The sequence below is a fragment of the Lolium perenne genome, chromosome 6, assembly GCF_019359855.2.
Source record: "Lolium perenne isolate Kyuss_39 chromosome 6, Kyuss_2.0, whole genome shotgun sequence".
NCBI lineage: Eukaryota > Viridiplantae > Streptophyta > Magnoliopsida > Poales > Poaceae > Lolium > Lolium perenne.
The window spans coordinates 37,048,442-37,067,401 of NC_067249.2; the positions used below are offsets into that span (position 1 = coordinate 37,048,442).

The following is an 18,960-nucleotide window of genomic DNA, read 5'->3' on the forward strand; positions in this document are numbered from 1 at the left end:
TAATTATCTGGAAGTGTCTTCATTCTTTCCAAGTGGCTTGATCTGGAATCAGCATTTTTCAGAATCCAGAAATGCCTACCGCTACATCATCAATTCATCATCGATCATCACATTCACAGAAATGGTGGGTGAAAAAAAATACAGAAAACGAAGTGTTTCGAAAAAAGCAACAACAGGCCGTAGGCTTCATCTATGCATTTCCAGGAACTTGAGAAATTTACACAGAGGCAGAAAGTGGTTTCATCAGAAAGGCAAGAGAAGAGGGCTCGATCCTCCAACCCAAACCAATCTCAATGTCGGACCTGCAGCAACTGCTTGTATCTCTCCGCCTTGTAGGTCTACCTCAAGTGAACCCAGGCTTCGCCTCCCGTCGCGACGGTTCTCGAGGTCCAGGCACTCCTTAAGCTGAGCCGCAACCTCCGCCATCGTCGGGCGCTCCCGGGAGACCTCCTGCTTGCAACGTAGCGCTAGATCAGCAACTTTCCGGACAGAGTTGATATCATAGTCCCCTCCCATCTTTGCACCCACAATGCTCTCGATGGTGCCGCGGTCCAGGCTCTGGTTCACCCACTCGCCGACGTGGATGCTCAGGCTGTCACTGATTGGGACGACAGGAGGACGGCCCGTGATGAGCTCTAGGAGGACGACACCAAAGCTATACAAGTCGCTCTTCTCGCTGATGCGGTAACTGCGGAAGTACCTGAACAATGGTAGACATGAGGATCCTTAATTATGATAAACCATGCCCACTGTAGGAAATGTTGAAGAAACTAGTGGAGTATAGAGAAGAGATGTTTGTAAATGACGTACTCGGGATCCAAGTAGCCCATAGTACCAGCTGGTTCAGTGGTTATATGTGTTTTATGATAAACTTGCTGGATTGACTAGGGTAGATCATGGCCGGGTAGGAGAGGGGTACTGTTAGTTTACCTTGTCACTTGGAGGAGGAACTCGCCGATCTGGACATGGCGAGGACGGCGGTGTGTGGGCGAGGTGGTGGTGGTGCTTCCCGTCGGCACTGCACTAACCCTAATCGGTGGGTCGTCTGGTGGGGCGAGTGGCAGCTCAGGGCAACCTCGTAACGTGTGCCACTGGCCCCCACCACTCTATATAGTGCAGGCGACAGGGGCCCACCAACAAGCGAACGGTTGGGCGCCCCCGATCAGGGCGCGGACGAGGTCAAGGGGTCGTGCCAGAGCCGTTGGGCTCTGGTGCGGTGGAGATCAATCCTAACATTCTCCCCCTTGATCTTAACTTTTCTTTTAACTTTATACTTTCACTTTATTCGTTTCATTTTGGATCAGTACATAGGGCATATTTCTTCGCCACAGCTCTATTGCCGATAGAATCGGACAGCCACAATGCACTTCTCTGTTCTGAAACAAATTCTTTTACTTTTGGGCCTCTTATGATCCAGGATAGGTAAGACTTTTCCTTAAACCCATGCCGGCTACGTGTTCCTTGAACACGCTGGGTGGTAAGCCTTTCGTTAGTGGATCCGCAAGCATATCTTTTGTCCTTATATGCTCGAGACTTATTGTTTGATCCTGGACCTTGTGTTTCACAACATAATACTTAACCTCAATCGGTTTAGTAGCTGTACTCGACTTGTTGTTGTGAGCATAAAATACTGCAGGCTCATTATCGCAGTACATCTTTAGTGGTTTGTCAATACAATCTACCACTTTCAAGTCGGGTATAAATTTCTTTAACCATAATGCCTGTCCCGTGGCTTCATAACATGCTATAAATTCTGCATACATCGTGGATGATGCAACTATGGTCTGTTTGGAGCTTCTCCACGAAATAGCTCCCCCTGCGAGGGTGAATACATATCCAAATGTGGATTTTCTATCATCTTTATCCCCCGCAAAATCTGCATCTGAATACCCTCTTATTTCTAGGGAATCAGATCTTCTGTATGTTAGCATGTAACTCTTTGTGCCTTTCACATAACACAATACCTTCTTTACCATTTTCCAGTGTTCAAAAACTGGATTTTCTTGATATCTACCGAGTACTCCGGTGATAAATGCTAAGTCAGGGCGAGTGCACACTTGTGCATACTGTAGGCTTCCAATATCCGAAGCATATGGAACCACTTTCATTTGATCGAGCTCGTATTGATTTTGGGGACTTTGATGTTTCCCAAAACTGTCGCCCTTGACTATAGGGGCAGGTGTGGCACTGCACTTATGCATATTATACTTACTTAGAATCTTTTCTAAATAAGCCTTTTGCGATAGTCCTAATACTCCATTGTTTTTATCTCGGTGAATTTCTATGCCCAAAACATATGACGCTTCACCAAGATCTTTCATATCAAAATTTGAGGACAATAACTTCTTTGTCTCTTGCAGTAGACTAACATCACTGCTGGCAAGCAGAATATCATCCACAAACAAGATTAGGAAAATATATTTCCCACTTTTAAACTTTGCATAAACGCAATTGTCCTCAATATTTTCTTTAAATCCAAATCTCTTAATTGTTTCATTAAACTTTAGATACCACTGTCTGGAGGCTTGCTTTAATCCATAAATGGATTTCTTTAGGCGGCATCCCATTTCTTCCTTGCCTTCCATGATAAAACCCTTGGGTTGTTTCATGTAGACATTTTCTTCTAAATCCCCGTTTAGAAATGCCGTCTTTACATCCATTTGATGCAACTCTAAATCAAAATGTGCAACTAGTGCCATGATGATTCTGACCTTACATGAGACCGGAGAAAATGTCTCATTGTAATATATCCCTTCTCTTTGTGTAAATTCTTTTGCCACTAGAGGTGGCTGTTGTTGCTCCCTTTCATGCTCAACAAATGGTTCATTCGGCTCCTGACGGACATGTTCCGAATTTTCACTCATCGTTGTCATGGGTGGAGTTACAACAGGCGCTTGCACCACAATCGCAGGGATCGTCGGTACAGGTGCACATGGTAGTGATGGCGTGTAACTCACACGTTCGTTGGGAACCCCAAGAGGAAGGTATGATGCGCACAGCAGCAAGTTTTCCCTCAGAAAGAAACCAAGGTTTATCGAACCAGGAGGAGCCAAGAAGCACGTTGAAGGTTGATGGCGGCGGGATGTAGTGCGGCGCAACACCAGGGATTCCGGCGCCAACGTGGAACCTGCACAACACAACCAAAGTACTTTGCCCCAACGAAACAGTGAGGTTGTCAATCTCACCGGCTTGCTGTAACAAAGGATTAACCGTATTGTGTGGAAGATGATTGTTTGCAGAAAACAGTAGAACAAGTATTGCAGTAGATTGTATTTCAGTAAAGAGAATTGGACCGGGGTCCACAGTTCACTAGAGGTGTCTCTCCCATAAGATAAACAGCATGTTGGGTGAACAAATTACAGTTGGGCAATTGACAAATAAAGAGGGCATGACCATGCACATACATATCATGATGAGTATAGTGAGATTTAATTGGGCATTACAACAAAGTACATAGACCGCCATCCAACTGCATCTATGCCTAAAAAGTCCACCTTCAGGTTATCATCCGAACCCCTTCCAGTATTAAGTTGCAAAGCAACAGACAATTGCATTAAGTATGGTGCGTAATGTAATCAACAACTACATCCTTAGACATAGCATCAATGTTTTATCCCTAGTGGCAACAGCACAACACAACCTTAGAACTTTCATCACTGTCCCGGTGTCAATGCGGGCATGAACCCACTATCGAGCATAAATACTCCCTCTTGGAGTTACAAGCATCTACTTGGCCAGAGCATCTACTAGTAACGGAAAGCATGCAAGATCATAAACAACACATAGATATAACTTTGATAATCAACATAACAAGTATTCTCTATTCATCGGATCCCAACAAACGCAACATATAGAATTACAGATAGATGATCTTGATCATGTTAGGCAGCTCACAAGATCCGACAATGATAGCACAATGGGGAGAAGACAACCATCTAGCTACTGCTATGGACCCATAGTCCAGGGGTAGACTACTCACACATCACACCGGAGGCGACCATGGCGGCGTAGAGTCCTCCGGGAGATGATTCCCCTCTCCGGCAGGGTGCCGGAGGCGATCTCTGGATCCCCCGAGATGGGATCGGCGTTGGCGGCGTCTCCGGAAGGTTTTCCGTATCGTGGCTCTCGCATGCTGGGGGTTTCGTCACGGAGGCTTTAAGTAGGCGGAAGGGCAAGTCAAGAGGGGGCACAGGGGGCCCCAGATGACAGAGGCGGCGCGGCCAAGGGGGGCCGCGCCGCCTAGGGTTTGGGCACCCTGTGGCCCCACTTCGCTTCGTCTTCGGACTTCCGGAAGCTTCGTGGAAAAATAGGCCCCTGGGCGTTGATTTCGTCCAATTCCGAGAATATTTCCTTACTAGGATTTCTGAAACCAAAAACAGCAGAAACAAAGAATCGGCACTTCGGCATCTTGTTAATAGGTTAGTTCCAGAAAATGCACGAATATGACATAAAGTGTGCATAAAACATGTAGATAACATCAATAATGTGGCATGGAACATAAGAAATTATCGATACGTCGGAGACGTATCAGCATCCCCAAGCTTAGTTCTGCTCGTCCCGAGCAAGTAAAACGATAACACAGATAATTTCTGGAGTGACATGCCATCATAATCTTGATCATACTATTTGTAAAGCATATGTAGTGAATGCAGCGATCAAAACAATGTATATGACATGAGTAAACAAGTGAATCATATAGCAAAGACTTTTCATGAATAGCACTTCAAGACAAGCATCAATAAGTCTTGCATAAGAGTTAACTCATAAAGCAATAATTCAAAGTAAAGGCATTGAAGCAACACAAAAGAAGATTAAGTTTCAGCGGTTGCTTTCAACTTGTAACATGTATATCTCATGGATATTGTCAACATAGAGTAATATAATAAGTGCAATAAGCAAGTATGTAGGAATCAATGCACAGTTCACACAAGTGTTTGCTTCTTGAGGTGGAGAGAAATAGGTGAACTGACTCAACATTGAAAGTAAAAGAATGGTCCTCCATAGAGGAAAAGCATCGATTGCTATATTTGTGCTAGAGCTTTGATTTTGAAAACATGAAACAATTTTGTCAACGGTAGTAATAAAGCACATGCATCATGTAAATTATATCTTATAAGTTGCAAGCCTCATGCATAGTGTACTAATAGTGCCCGCACCTTGTCCTAATTAGCTTGGACTACCGGATCATCACAATGCACATGTTTTTACCAAGTGTCACAAAGGGGTACCTCTATGCCGCCTGTACAAAGGTCTAAGGAGAAAGCTCGCATTGGATTTCTCGCTATTGATTATTCTTCAACTTAGACATCCATACCGGGACAACATAGACAATAGATAATGGACTCCTCTTTTATGCATAAGCATGTAGCAACAATTAATAATTTTCTCATTTGAGATTTGAGGATATATGTCCAAAACTGAAACTTCCACCATGGATCATGGCTTTAGTTAGCGGCCCAATGTTCTTCTCTAACATTATGCATGCTTAACCATAAGGTGGTAGATCTCTCTTACTTCAGACAAGACGGACATGCATAGCAACTCACATGAAATTCAACAATGAGTAGTTGATGGCGTCCCCAGTAAACATGGTTATCGCACAACAAGCAACTTAATAAGAGATAAAGTGCATAATTACATATTCAATACCACAATAGTTTTTAAGCTATTTGTCCCATGAGCTATATATTGCAAAGGTGAATGATGGAATTTTAAAGGTAGCACTCAAGCAATATACTTTGGAATGGCGGAAAATACCATGTAGTAGGTAGGTATGGTGGACACAAATGGCATAGTGGTTGGCTCAAGTATTTTGGATGCATGAGAAGTATTCCCTCTCGATACAAGGTTTAGGCTAGCAAGGCTTATTTGAAACAAACACAAGGATGAACCGGTGCAGCAAAACTCACATAAAAGACATATTGAAAACATTATAAGACTCTACACCGTCTTCCTTGTTGTTCAAACTCAATACTAGAAATTATCTAGACCTTAGAGAAACCAAATATGCAAACCAAATTTTAGCATGCTCTATGTATTTCTTCATTAATGGGTGCAAAGAATATGATGCAAGAGCTTAATCATGAACACAACAATTGCCAAGTATCACATTACCCAAGAAATTTATAGCAATTACTACATGTATCATTTTCCAATTCCAACCATATAACAATTTAACGAAGGAGAAACTTCGCCATGAATACTATGAGTAGAAACTAAGGACATACTTGTCCATATGCTACAGCGGAGCGTGTCTCTCTCCCATAAAGTGAATGCTAGGATCCATTTTATTCAAACAAAACAAAAACAAAAACAAACCGACGCTCCAAGAAAAAGCACATAAGATGTGATGGAATAAAAATATAGTTTCAGGGGAGGAACCTGATAATGTTGTCGATGAAGAAGGGGATGCCTTGGGCATCCCCAAGCTTAGACGCTTGAGTCTTCTTGATATATGCAGGGGTGAACCACCGGGGCATCCCCAAGCTTAGAGCTTTCACTCTCCTTGATCATGTTGCATCATACTCCTCTCTTGATCCTTGAAAACTTCCTCCACACCAAACTCGAAACAACTCATTAGAGGGTTAGTGCACAATAAAAATTAACATATTCAGAGGTGACACAATCATTCTTAACACTTCTGGACATTGCATAATGCTACTGGACATTAGTGGATCAAAGAAATTCATCCAACATAGCAAAAGAGGCAATGCGAAATAAAAGGCAGAATCTGTCAAAACAGAACAGTTCGTATTGACGAATTTTAAAATGGCACCAGACTTGCTCAAATGAAAATGCTCAAATTGAATGAAAGTTGCGTACATATCTGAGGATCATGCACGTAAATTGGCTTTATTTTCTGAGCTACCTACAGGGAGGTGGACCCAGATTCGTGACAGCAAAGAAATCTGGAACTGCGCAGTAATCCAAATCTAGTACTTACTTTTCTATCAACGGCTTTACTTGGCACAACAAAACACAAAACTAAGATAAGGAGAGGTTGCTACAGTAGTAAACAACTTCCAAGACACAAAAAAAATAAAAATAAAGTACTGTAGGTAAAAACATGGGTTGTCTCCCATAAGCGCTTTTCTTTAACGCCTTTCAGCTAGGCGCAGAAAGTGTGCATCAAGTATTATCAAGAGACGAAGTGTCAACATCATAATTTGTTCTCATAATAGAATCAAAAGGTACCTTCATTCTCTTTCTAGGGAAGTGTTCCATACCTTTCTTGAGAGGAAATTGATATTTTATATTACCTTCCTTCATATCAATAATAGCACCAACAGTTCGAAGAAAAGGTCTTCCCAATATAATGGGACAAGATGCATTGCATTCAATATCCAAGACAACAAAATCAACGGGGACAAGGTTATTGTTAACGGTAATGCGAACATTATCAACCTTACCCAAAGGTTTCTTTGTAGAATGATCAGCAAGATTAACATCCAAATAACAATTTTTCAGCGGTGGCAAGTCAAGCATATTATAAATTTTCTTAGGCATAACAGAAATACTTGCACCAAGATCACATAAAGCATTACAATCAAAATCTTTAACCTTCATCTTAATGATGGGCTCCCAACCATCCTCTAGCTTTTTAGGAATAGAGGCTTCACGCTCTAGTTTCTCTTCTCTAGCTTTTATGAGAGCATTTGTAATATGATGTGTAAAGGCCAAATTTATAGCACTAGCATTAGGACTTTTAGCAAGTTTTTGCAAGAACTTTATAACTTCAGAGATGTGGCAATCATCAAAATTCAAACCATTATAATCTAAAGCAATGGGATCATCATCCCCAATGTTAGAAAAAATTTCAGCAGCTTTATCACAGGCAATTTCAGCAGTTTTAGCAGTTTCAGGCAGTTTTTCGCGCTTTGCATTAGAAGTGGAAACATTGCTAACACCAATTCTTTTATTAGTATTAGTAGGAGGTGCAGCAACATGTGTAGTATTAGCATTACTAGTGGTGGTAATAGTCCAAACTTTAGCTACATTCTTCTCTTTAGCTAGTTTTTCATTTTCTTCTCTATCCCACCTAGCACGCAGTTCAGCCATTAATCTTATATTCTCATTAATTCTAACTTGAATGGCATTTGCTGTAGTAGTAATTTTATCATGATGATTCTCATTAGGCAAAACTTTTGATTTCAAAAGATCAACATCAGCAGCAAGACTATCGACTTTAGAAGCAAGTATATCAATTTTCCCAAGCTTTTCTTCAACAGATTTGTTAAAAGCAGTTTGTGTACTAATAAATTCTTTGAGCATGGCTTCAAGTCCAGGGGGTGAACTCCTATTATTGTTGTAAGAATTCCCATAAGAATTACCATAGCCGTTGCCATTATTATAAGGATATGGCCTATAGTTGTTTCTAGAATTGTTCCGGTAAGCATTGTTGTTGAAATTATTATTTTTAATGAAGTTTACATCAACATGTTCTTCTTGTGCAACCAATGAAGCTAATGGAACATTATTAGGATCAATATTAGTCCTATCATTCACAAGCATAGACATAATAGCATCAATCTTATCACTCAAGGAAGAGGTTTCTTCGACAGAATTTACCTTCTTACCTTGTGGAGCTCTTTCCGTGTGCCATTCAGAGTAATTGATCATCATATTATCAAGAAGCTTTGTTGCTTCACCAAGAGTGATGGACATAAAGGTACCTCCAGCAGCTGAATCCAATAAATTCCGTGAAGAAAAATTTAGTCCTGCATAGAAGGTTTGGATGATCATCCAAGTAGTCAGTCCATGGGTTGGGCAATTTTTAACCAGAGATTTCATTCTTTCCTAAGCTTGAGCAACATGTTCAGTATCTAATTGTTTAAAATTCATTATGCTACTCCTCAAAGATATAATTTTAGCAGGGGGATAATATCTACCAATAAAAGCATCCTTGCATTTAGTCCATGAATCAATACTATTCTTAGGCAGAGATAGCAACCAATCTTTAGCTCTTCCTCTTAATGAGAAAGGGAACAATTTTAGTTTAATAATATCACCATCTACATCTTTATATTTTTGCATTTCACATAGTTCAACAAAATTATTAAGATGGGCAGCAGCATCATCAGAACTAACACGAGAAAATTGCTCTCGCATAACAAGATTCAGTAAAGCAGGTTTAATTTCAAAGAATTCTGCTGTAGTAGCAGGTGGAGCAATAGGTGTGCATAAGAAATCATTATTATTTGTGGTTGTGAAGTCACACAACTTAGTATTTTCAGGGTTGGCCATTTTAGCAACAGTAAATAAAACAAACTAGATAAAGTAAATGCAAGTAAACTAATTTTTTTGTGTTTTAGATATAGCAAACAAGATAGCAAATAAAGTAAAACTAGCAACTAATTTTTTTGTATTTTGATTTAGTGCAGCAAACAAAGTAGTAAATAAAACTAAGCAAGACAAAAACAAAGTAAAGAGATTGAGAAGTGGAGACTCCCCTTGCAGCGTGTCTTGATCTCCCCGGCAACGGCGCCCGAAAAAGAGCTTGATGGCGTGTAACTCACACGTTCGTTGGGAACCCCAAGAGGAAGGTATGATGCGCACAGCAGCAAGTTTTCCCTCAGAAAGAAACCAAGGTTTATCGAACCAGGAGGAGCCAAGAAGCACGTTGAAGGTTGATGGCGGCGGGATGTAGTGCGGCGCAACACCAGGGATTCCGGCGCCAACGTGGAACCTGCACAACACAACCAAAGTACTTTGCTCCAACGAAACAGTGAGGTTGTCAATCTCACCGGCTTGCTGTAACAAAGGATTAACCGTATTGTGTGGAAGATGATTGTTTGCAGAAAACAGTAGAACAAGTATTGCAGTAGATTGTATTTCAAAGAAAGAGAATTGGACCGGGGTCCACAGTTCACTAGAGGTGTCTCTCCCATAAGATAAACAGCATGTTGGGTGAACAAATTACAGTTGGGCAATTGACAAATAAAGAGGGCATGACCATGCACATACATATCATGATGAGTATAGTGAGATTTAATTGGGCATTACGACAAAGTACATAGACCGCCATCCAACTGCATCTATGCCTAAAAAGTCCACCTTCAGGTTATCATCCGAACCCCTTCCAGTATTAAGTTGCAAAGCAACAGACAATTGCATTAAGTATGGTGCGTAATGTAATCAACAACTACATCCTTAAACATAGCATCAATGTTTTATCCCTAGTGGCAACAAGACAACACAACCTTAGAACTTTTCTGCCATCGTCCTGTGTGTCAATGCAGGCATGAACCCACTATCGAGCATAAATACTCCCTCTTGGAGTTACAAGCATCTACTTGGCCAGAGCATCTACTAGTAACGGAAAGCATGCAAGATCATAAACAACACATAGATATAACTTTGATAATCAACATAACAAGTATTCTCTATTCATCGGATCCCAACAAACGCAACATATAGAATTACAGATAGATGATCTTGATCATGTTAGGCAGCTCACAAGATCCGACAATGATAGCACAATGGGGAGAAGACAACCATCTAGCTACTGCTATGGACCCATAGTCCAGGGGTAGACTACTCACACATCACACCGGAGGCGACCATGGCGGCGTAGAGTCCTCCGGGAGATGATTCCCCTCTCCGGCAGGGTGCCGGAGGCGATCTCCTGGATCCCCCGAGATGGGATCGGCGTTGGCGGCGTCTCTGGAAGGTTTTCCGTATCGTGGCTCTCGGTACTGGGGGTTTCGTCACGGAGGCTTTAAGTAGGCGGAAGGGCAAGTCAAGAGGGGGCACAGGGGCCCCAGATGACAGGCGGCGCGGCCAAGGGGGGCCGCGCCGCCTAGGGTTTGGGCACCACTGTGGCCCCACTTCGTTTCGTCTTCGGACTTCTGGAAGCTTCGTGGAAAAATAGGCCCCTGGGCGTTGATTTCGTCCAATTCCGAGAATATTTCCTTACTAGGATTTCTGAAACCAAAAATAGCAGAAAACAAAGAATCGGCACTTCGGCATCTTGTTAATAGGTTAGTTCCAGAAAATGCACGAATATGACATAAAGTGTGCATAAAACATGTAGATAACATCAATAATGTGGCATGGAACATAAGAAATTATCGATACGTCGGAGACGTATCAGGTAGCGCAAAAAATGGCTCCTGAGTCATCGGATTAGGTGCATGCACCCTCTTCTCCTCAAGATCAATTTTCCGAGCTACCATGCTCCCCCTCATCATTTCGTCCTCTAAGAAGACAACTTGTCTCGTTTCCACAAACTTTGTGTATTTCTCTGAACAGTAGAAACGATAACCCTTTGACTTTTCAGGATAGCCAATAAAATTGCAGCTGACTGTTTTGGTATCTAACTTTGCGATATTTGGATTGAATACTTTGGCCTCAGCAGGGCTCCCCCACACTTTCAGGTGGTTTAGAGAAGGCACTCTCCCTGTCCATAGCTCATATGGTGTTTTGGGCACCGATTTGCTTGGTACTCTGTTTAGAATGTGAATAGCGGTTTTTTAGCGCCTCAATTCACAATCCCAATGGTAGGGTGGAATAGCTCATCATACTGCGCACCATATCCATAAGGGTACGGTTGCGCCTTTCAGCTACCCCATTCTGCTGAGGTTCGCCCGACATCGAGTACTGGGCGACTATTCCAGTCTCCTGTAGAAACCTTGCAAAAGGTCCAGGGACTTGGCCATATGGAGTATGTCGACTGTAGTACTCCCCTCCACGATCAGACCTGACTATCTTTATTCTTTTATCATGTTGATTTTCAACTTCAGCTTTGAATATTTTGAATTTATCCAACGCTTCTATTTTTTCTTTTATTGGATAAATATAACCATATTGGGAGTAATCATTCGTGAATGTTATGAACGAATCATAGTCGTCCACACTCTTCACAGGAAATGATCCACATATCTCGGTGTGAATTATTTCTAGTGTCGATGTGCATCGATTTGCACCCTTTTTAATTTGCTTTACAACTTTTTCTTTAATGCAATCGATGCGCTGTTATGTGTGAGAATTCTAATGGAGGAAGAATACCATTTTTAACAAGTCTTTCTATTCTCCCCCTCGAAATATGGCCTAAGCTACAATGCCATATTTCGACGATTCATCAGTTCTTTTCTTTTGTTTTGTTCTTTGTCCAACGCGGACAACATTCTTTCACTCACATTACACACAGACAACACCCACATAAGCATTATTACAACATATGTCACACTTGCCATGTCCTTCATGTCCATGTGTACTTTTCTGTCACCAGTTGCTTCAGCAGCTGGGTTGCACATATCTTTGAAGAACCAGTGAACTGGCTCTTTATTCTTTCAATATACTCCCATACGGAAGCACACTCTGCAATTGAGCCCACAATAGCGTTCTCAATTGTATTCTTTATAAATGGCACTTAGCCACTTTTATTCTGTCATGCAGAATCATCTTTCTTGTCATTTCTGACTGGATCTTTTGGTCTGACCGGCTGTGGGGAACCAGTCCACCTTAGCACAAATCGACCTTCTTTCTTCATTCAGTGTAGTTGTCACCTCTAAGGGTTGGAACATCCTTGATGCAACTTATCAAGTAGTACCCTCCTTTAAACAACAATGAAATGAAATCATAACAACAATTGCATGCAATAATCCAACGTTGGTCAAAATTAGAACATACAACTGTTTGGGCAATTAAATCTATATCACCGTTGGGCAGAAAATAGAGATAAATGCACACCTTATTGCAACAAATCATGATCATGTCATTAATAACGTTGGTTAAAAAATAACAGAATCATAATTGTCACAATAATCACTTTGATTATCACTTTTGCACATGTTATTACAACAAAACATGATCATACCATCAATAAGGTTGGTCATAAAATGACATATCATAATTGTTTCAACAATCACTTTTAAGCAACCCTTTAAATTTTAATCATCACTTTTGCATTTTTCAAATTGAAAATGCATCTTAACTATTTGCAGCGGAAACTTTGAAGTCAAACTTTAAACTTTAAACTTTTCAGAAGCATCTCTGTTACTTTTTAATTTTCTAAAACAAATATCTTGTTGGTTCAATTTGCTCAGGAAAAAAACTTAACAAAAATGCTTCTTTTACTATTGCAGCGGAAACTTTTACTATTAACTTTTGAACTTTCCAGAGGCATGTCTTTCACTTTTAATTTCTAAACAAATATCACGTTGGTTCTATTTGTTCAGAAAAAAAACTTGGACAAAATTAGGTCAAAATTAACCCAAAACTGTCTAAAAAATGCCTTTGGAAAAACATAAACCAGTAAAAAAAAACTGTTGTTACTGTGCTCACGTGGCCAGCGGACCACGCGGCCTGTTCGGCCAGGGCTGCGCCCATGTGCGGCACGCAGCAACGCTGCGGCCTACTCGCGGCCCGCACACGCGGCCCGGACACGGCGCCCCGCGGCCCAGCCGGCGGCCTCTACGCGGCCTGCCGCCGCGGCCCGAACGCGCCGAGCGACGTGCAGCAACGCGTCGCCCACGCTGCTGGCAGACGCGGCGCCCACGCGGCCAGCAGACGCGGCCCGCACGCGGCGAGGCCTGCTAACGCGGCATGGCCCGCGTCACCTACATTGTAGGGTTTCGATCCTGGCCGTCGGATCCATCCGACGGTCAGCCTTCACTTTCGGGCCGGTATAAAAAGGGCCGAAACGGCCTGAACCCGAAACCCTAGCTCACTTTTTCCCCAAGCCTCTCTGTAACTCTCGGTGGCGGCGGCGGAGAGAAATCTCTTCCCGCGCGCTCACGCCGCCCGGCGGCTCACCGGCGACGGTGGGGCTCTCCCCCACTCGCCCTTTCTTTCTCTGGCGGCTGGGAGACGGCGGCAGCAGCTCTCGCGCGCGCCTAGCCAGCTTGTCGCTGGCGGCGGGTGGAGCAGCCTGCCCCTCCTCCCACTGTTCTTTCCTCTCTCCACCGAAAACCCGAGAGCCTAGCTCTCTGGCGGACGGCGCCGCCCAGCCCTTGGCCGGCGACGAGCACCCCGTCCCCCTCTCTGTTTTGCTTCTCTTCCACCAGAACCCCGGCGGCCTGTGACAAGACGGTGGTAGTGGCACCCCCCATGGCCCTCTTGCCGGCGCGTGCGTCCACCCGAGCGTGGGCGCACCGCCGGCAAGCGGCTCATGTGGCGGCGTCCTTTGCCGGCAGCAGCAGCCGCAGCGGCTGCATCCGGTAGCTTTGCCGGCGAGCCCGAGGGCGTCGGCCGGTAACTTTTCTTTTTCCCTTGTCAAAAAAAAGTTAGGGTTTCGGATCCGGTGGGGATGAACTAGGGTTTGCATGTTCTTTCTTTTGCATGTTCTTTCTTTTCTACCCGAAAAAAGCACAAGATCTACACACTAGCGGCTCTGATACCAATGATAAACTTGCTGGATCGACTAGGGTAGATCATGGCCGGGTAGGAGAGGGGTACTGTTAGTTTACCTTGTCACTTGGAGGAGGAACTCGCCGATCTGGACATGGCGAGGACGGCGGTGCGTGGGCCAGGTGGTGGTGGTGCTTCCCGTCGGCACTGCACTAACCCTAATCGGTGGGTCGTCTGGTGGGGCGAGTGGCAGCTCAGGGCAACCTCGTAACGTGTGCCACTGGCCCCCACCACTCTATATAGTGCAGGCGACAGGGGTCCACCAACCAGCGAACAATTGGACGCCCCCGATCAGGGCGCGGACGAGGTCAAGGGGTCGTGCCAGAGCCGTTGGGCTCTGGTGCGGTGGAGATCAATCCTAACATTTTAGAGTCGCCGAAAGCCTTGGTCAGGCCAAAATCAGCAACCTTAGCCCCAAGACCTGTTGTCAGCAGGATGTTGCTACTCTTCACATCTCTGCGGATCAATGCTGGCGTACACGCGGTATGGAGATACTCCAGACCTGTGATCAAAATAATACTGGTGTTTGAAACCCATGCAGGGGGAAATCTGAGGAACTACATAGATTGTGAAGTCCTAACCCTGTGCAGAATCACAAGCGATGTGAAGACGTTGCTCCCAAGTGAGTGGTTTACGATTAGAACCTTCATGTCAGACAGAAATTAAACATAATTAGTTTAAAGAAGATGTCAGAGAAATTCATGAGCTCCAGTTATGTAGTTCTCTTTTGAGCAACGCAACATCCTTATGCAATACCGGTTTCACACTGCTGATCTAATATAGGGCGCCTAAAAACTCATTAGCCCGTATAAGGATCTATATTTGAATAGCCAAGATGAACAACCTCTCAGATGATCCTCAAGGTTCCCTTCAGGCATGTACTCGTAAACAAGGGCCAGATGATTTTTCTCCTTGCAGTAACCAATCAACGAAACCAAGTTCTTGTGATGAATCCTTGTCAAGTGCTTAGCCTGCAATATAGTTTCCAGAACTTCTGTTCAGATAATTTAAGCAGAATGTACAATAAGAATGGTATGTGTAGTTTTATCTACAAAACCACCCAAAAGCCTTGAAAATGCTCATTCATCAAAACTGAGAAACATATGGCCACACAAGAAGACACGAATATTTGAACTGCCACACGTATAACTTCAAACCGATTTTTTTTTTACCTCAGCCAGAAACTCTTTAACCCCTTGTGAAGATGAATCAGAATGCACTTTCACAGCAACAGGGTTTCCATTCTCCAACGTTTTGTTCCTCCTCCAAGGCCTAAGGCCTCCCCATGGGAGATGAATCCGAGACCTCCTCCTAGGAGATGAACTATCCCCACGTGGTTCTACCATTCTTCGGATTGTGTTGAACCAAGTGACCTCTTCAGTGCAAAATAGGTTTCAGTTGAGAGTGTTGTGGGTTGTAGATTTCAAATTGGCTTAACTAGTTATCTCTCCAATTCGTGAACATTTGTAGCGCTCACGTATTATTTGGTATCAGATCTCATGGTTACCACGAATTGTTTGTACTCCTCTTAAACCCCTGTTGGTCCTCTCCATCTTTTTGTTTTTCTTGCCTATTTACAAAAACCCACAAAAAACAGCCCCATTTGAAGTTTGATGAAATTTGGTGTTTCTTGTGAGTTTTAATCCACAACATCTTTGCTATGGTCCAATTTAAAGTTTTTACCTCAGATATTCAGCTTGAATTTTTGTTATTGCCTCCTTGATTTTCAGATTTGAAATTTCGAGCTCTTTCAAACGTCTAAAAGTTGCAAAAACATGAACAAGGCTATCTTGTTAGTTCCAGAATTATTTTCGCTAGTTCCGGAATTTGACTTTCAGCCTAAACTGCTTCAAGGTTTAATCTTGATGATCTTGGTATCTTTGGAAGCTAACAACGAGACCAGGTTCTTGCCATGGATTCCATGTCTTTTGCTTCACACCAGCACTGAAAGCAAGGCCGGAACTCCAAAAGAGGTCAAGGCCCTCAAAAAGGTATAGGTTCACAAAACTTTTTCCTCCTTGCTTTTTTTTGTCTGTGAGCCAATCTTTCCTCGGAGAAATCTTTGTGTATTCTTTGGGCCTCGCACACTTGTGCTACATAGAGAATATCCCAGTTGAGCTTGTAAGGGTTAGTTTTGTATCGATCCGGAACAAAGAAAAAGAGAAAGTAAAGAGTCAAAAAAAGATAAAAGAAAAAATAAAGATAAAGAGGCAAAAGTGTGCCGCATACTATCTTGTAGGAGAATGTTAAGTGTAGAGTAGAGAAAGTAAGAGTTGTAGGCAAGTGTACAAATCCTTCGCCCATTAACCATTGCAATTGACTTACCGTATTTCTATGCACTTGCGTAACACGGGATTTATTCTTCGTTAGGGAAAATTTTGTATGATTGCTCATTCCTTTGGTTACACAAGTCCAATCATTGTTCTTTTTTTTTTTTTTTGATAAGGGGAGGACCCTAGCATTTGCATCAATTGATGCACGCGGCCAAGTCCCATCATTGTTGCCTGTGTTTCTATTGAGCTTCACGAATATCAATTGGGATCTTCATTAGTTGCTTTGATTTCATTATGGGTCTCGCTAATTATTACAATACCATGGATTCCAGTTGCTTAGTGTATGAAGAAATGTTTACTAAGCACCTCTTGACCTCATCTTCCCCAACAATTACTTGATTCGTCAATACAAAAGGATAAGGTATACTTGGTCATAAGGGAGAATTGTGAGTTATTTTCCATTATCCATATCCACGTATATCTTGCACCCTTGTGCATTAACCATGGGTACGGTTGGATCACTTGGATCCAACAAAGGAGAAGCGTACGCAACACACAATCAAACCCTGGAAGGCACCATAATAGATCTTCGCACTTGGCTTGACCAAGAAATTTGGTCAAATATGGGTGGGCATGACAAACATCCATCGGAGACTTGTAGTCCACCTCGCGCCATCGGCAAAAGAAGAAAGAAGGCCAAACGTTGTGTACATTTAAAAGAGGTTGCACCTCTATCGACCAATCAAGGGCCGGAACCCAAAGGAACTTCGGATCCCTCAAGGCAAAGGATGAAGATTTACCCAAAGGTGCCCGAAAGAAGACTCGAGACTTGCATGACGGGTATGATGATGAAAGCAAGCCAAGAAATCGCCCCCAGCGTCCCCAATGATGCGAGCCAAATGATTCAAGTGTCCACACCCAAGGACCTCACATACAAAGATCCAACAACGACGAAGAAATGTTTGGCAAACTCAAATTAACCATGCCAAAGTTCTACGGAAAAAGCAACAACCACGAGAAGTACCTTCAAGGTGGACAAGGTCTTCCAGATGCATAACTACTTCGTAGAGAACAAGGCCATGCTGCCCTCCATCGAATTCAAGAAGTACATTTGTTTTTGGTGGGAACAAGTGCAAAAGCTTTGCAATGAGCAAGGCATGCATCCTGCTAGCAATTGGGAGAGCATGAAAGAGGTGGTTTGTGCCCTTACAAGAGCGATCTCTTGCAAAGGTTTCAACTTTCAGGCAAGGAAGCCACTCCGTCGAAGAGTACTAAGGAGAGGGAATTCACTATGATGTACACAACTGTAGAAGAAGAAAATGCATGTTTCTTACAGAGCTTGAACCATCCATTCAAGTATGTAGTTGACTACCAATCTTACACCACAAATCCACAATGACCAAGTTGGCACACCAAGCCATCATGGTGGAGCGACAAGATAAGAAGATGCCATCTAGTCCAAGAGTTTAATATAGGTTCCGCACTCGATAACCTTTGCTCTGCACCCTACTCCAAATGTGAAGAACATTTCTACAACTGCTCCTTTGTTGGATTGTCAAACGACAACGACATGTACAAATCAAACCCATGAATTCCTTAGCCAACGGAGTAGCAGCCCCTAGAACCATTTCTACAAGTGCCAAGGGCATGACACAAGTCCAGGAGTGCCGAAATAGCCACATTATGGTGATCACACAAGGGAAGTATGAATCCACGATTGAAGGAAGTCTTGAAGCAATTGAAGTGGCAAAGGAGACCAAGAACGCGTCTAATGTGATGTTGGTTTGAGCCCAACCCTCGTAGTCACCAATAATGTGTTGGTTCTTCGAATTCAAGACGAACCTGAGAAAAGATGCAACCTCTTCCAAGTAAAAGTCGGTGTCAAACGAAGATCCTTCAATGTCATCATTCGTAGAGGAAGTATCCACAACTTGGCAAGCCTAGAACTTTGCTCCACAACTTGATCAAGATGAGCCAAGGAGGGATGAGGCCGCACGATTCTAGACGCAGCGCGCGCCCCCTCCCCTCCAGCCTGTAGCCCCGCCGCCGACAAGCCCTTCCGGTAGGTTCCCTCCCTCCCAGCCCCTTCTTCCTCCTCTGCGGCATGGCCTCCGACGACAGCAACGGCGGCTGCCGCCGCAGCGACCGGTGGCTGGCCTCCGACGACGACGGCTCCTCCAGCCGCGGCTCGCGCAGCTACAGCAGCGTTGCGCGCACGCCGCCGCGCGCGCGCCCTCGCCGGCCTCTCCGCCCCGGCGGCCTGCTGCTGCGCCGGCGGCGGCGGCGCTCAACGCGCGCCCGCCTCCACTCGCCTCGGCCCCCGCTCGGAGGTCCACCG

At 43.7% G+C, this 18,960-nt stretch overlaps 1 protein-coding gene across 4 annotated transcripts in view; it reads right to left on the reverse strand.

The window, feature by feature from the left end:
• LOC127308336 (probable LRR receptor-like serine/threonine-protein kinase At4g20450) overlaps positions 1–18,960 on the reverse strand; it is a 32,982-nt gene continuing 14,022 nt past the window's right edge. For 2 of the 4 annotated variants that reach the window (XM_071821596.1, XM_071821597.1), the window contains 5 exons: positions 15,194–15,320; positions 14,931–14,993; positions 14,714–14,851; positions 811–859; positions 1–700 (listed from right to left, as the gene is read on the reverse strand). In XM_071821596.1, coding sequence (XP_071677697.1) covers positions 244–700; positions 811–859; positions 14,714–14,851; positions 14,931–14,993; positions 15,194–15,227 — 741 coding nt within the window. In that variant the 5' untranslated portion in view covers positions 15,228–15,320 and the 3' untranslated portion in view covers positions 1–243. Of the gene's footprint in view, positions 701–810; positions 860–14,713; positions 14,852–14,930; positions 14,994–15,026; positions 15,321–15,521; positions 17,103–18,960 lie in introns of those variants that run through there. The other 2 variants (XM_071821595.1, XR_007856437.2) reach the window with 2 other exon arrangements.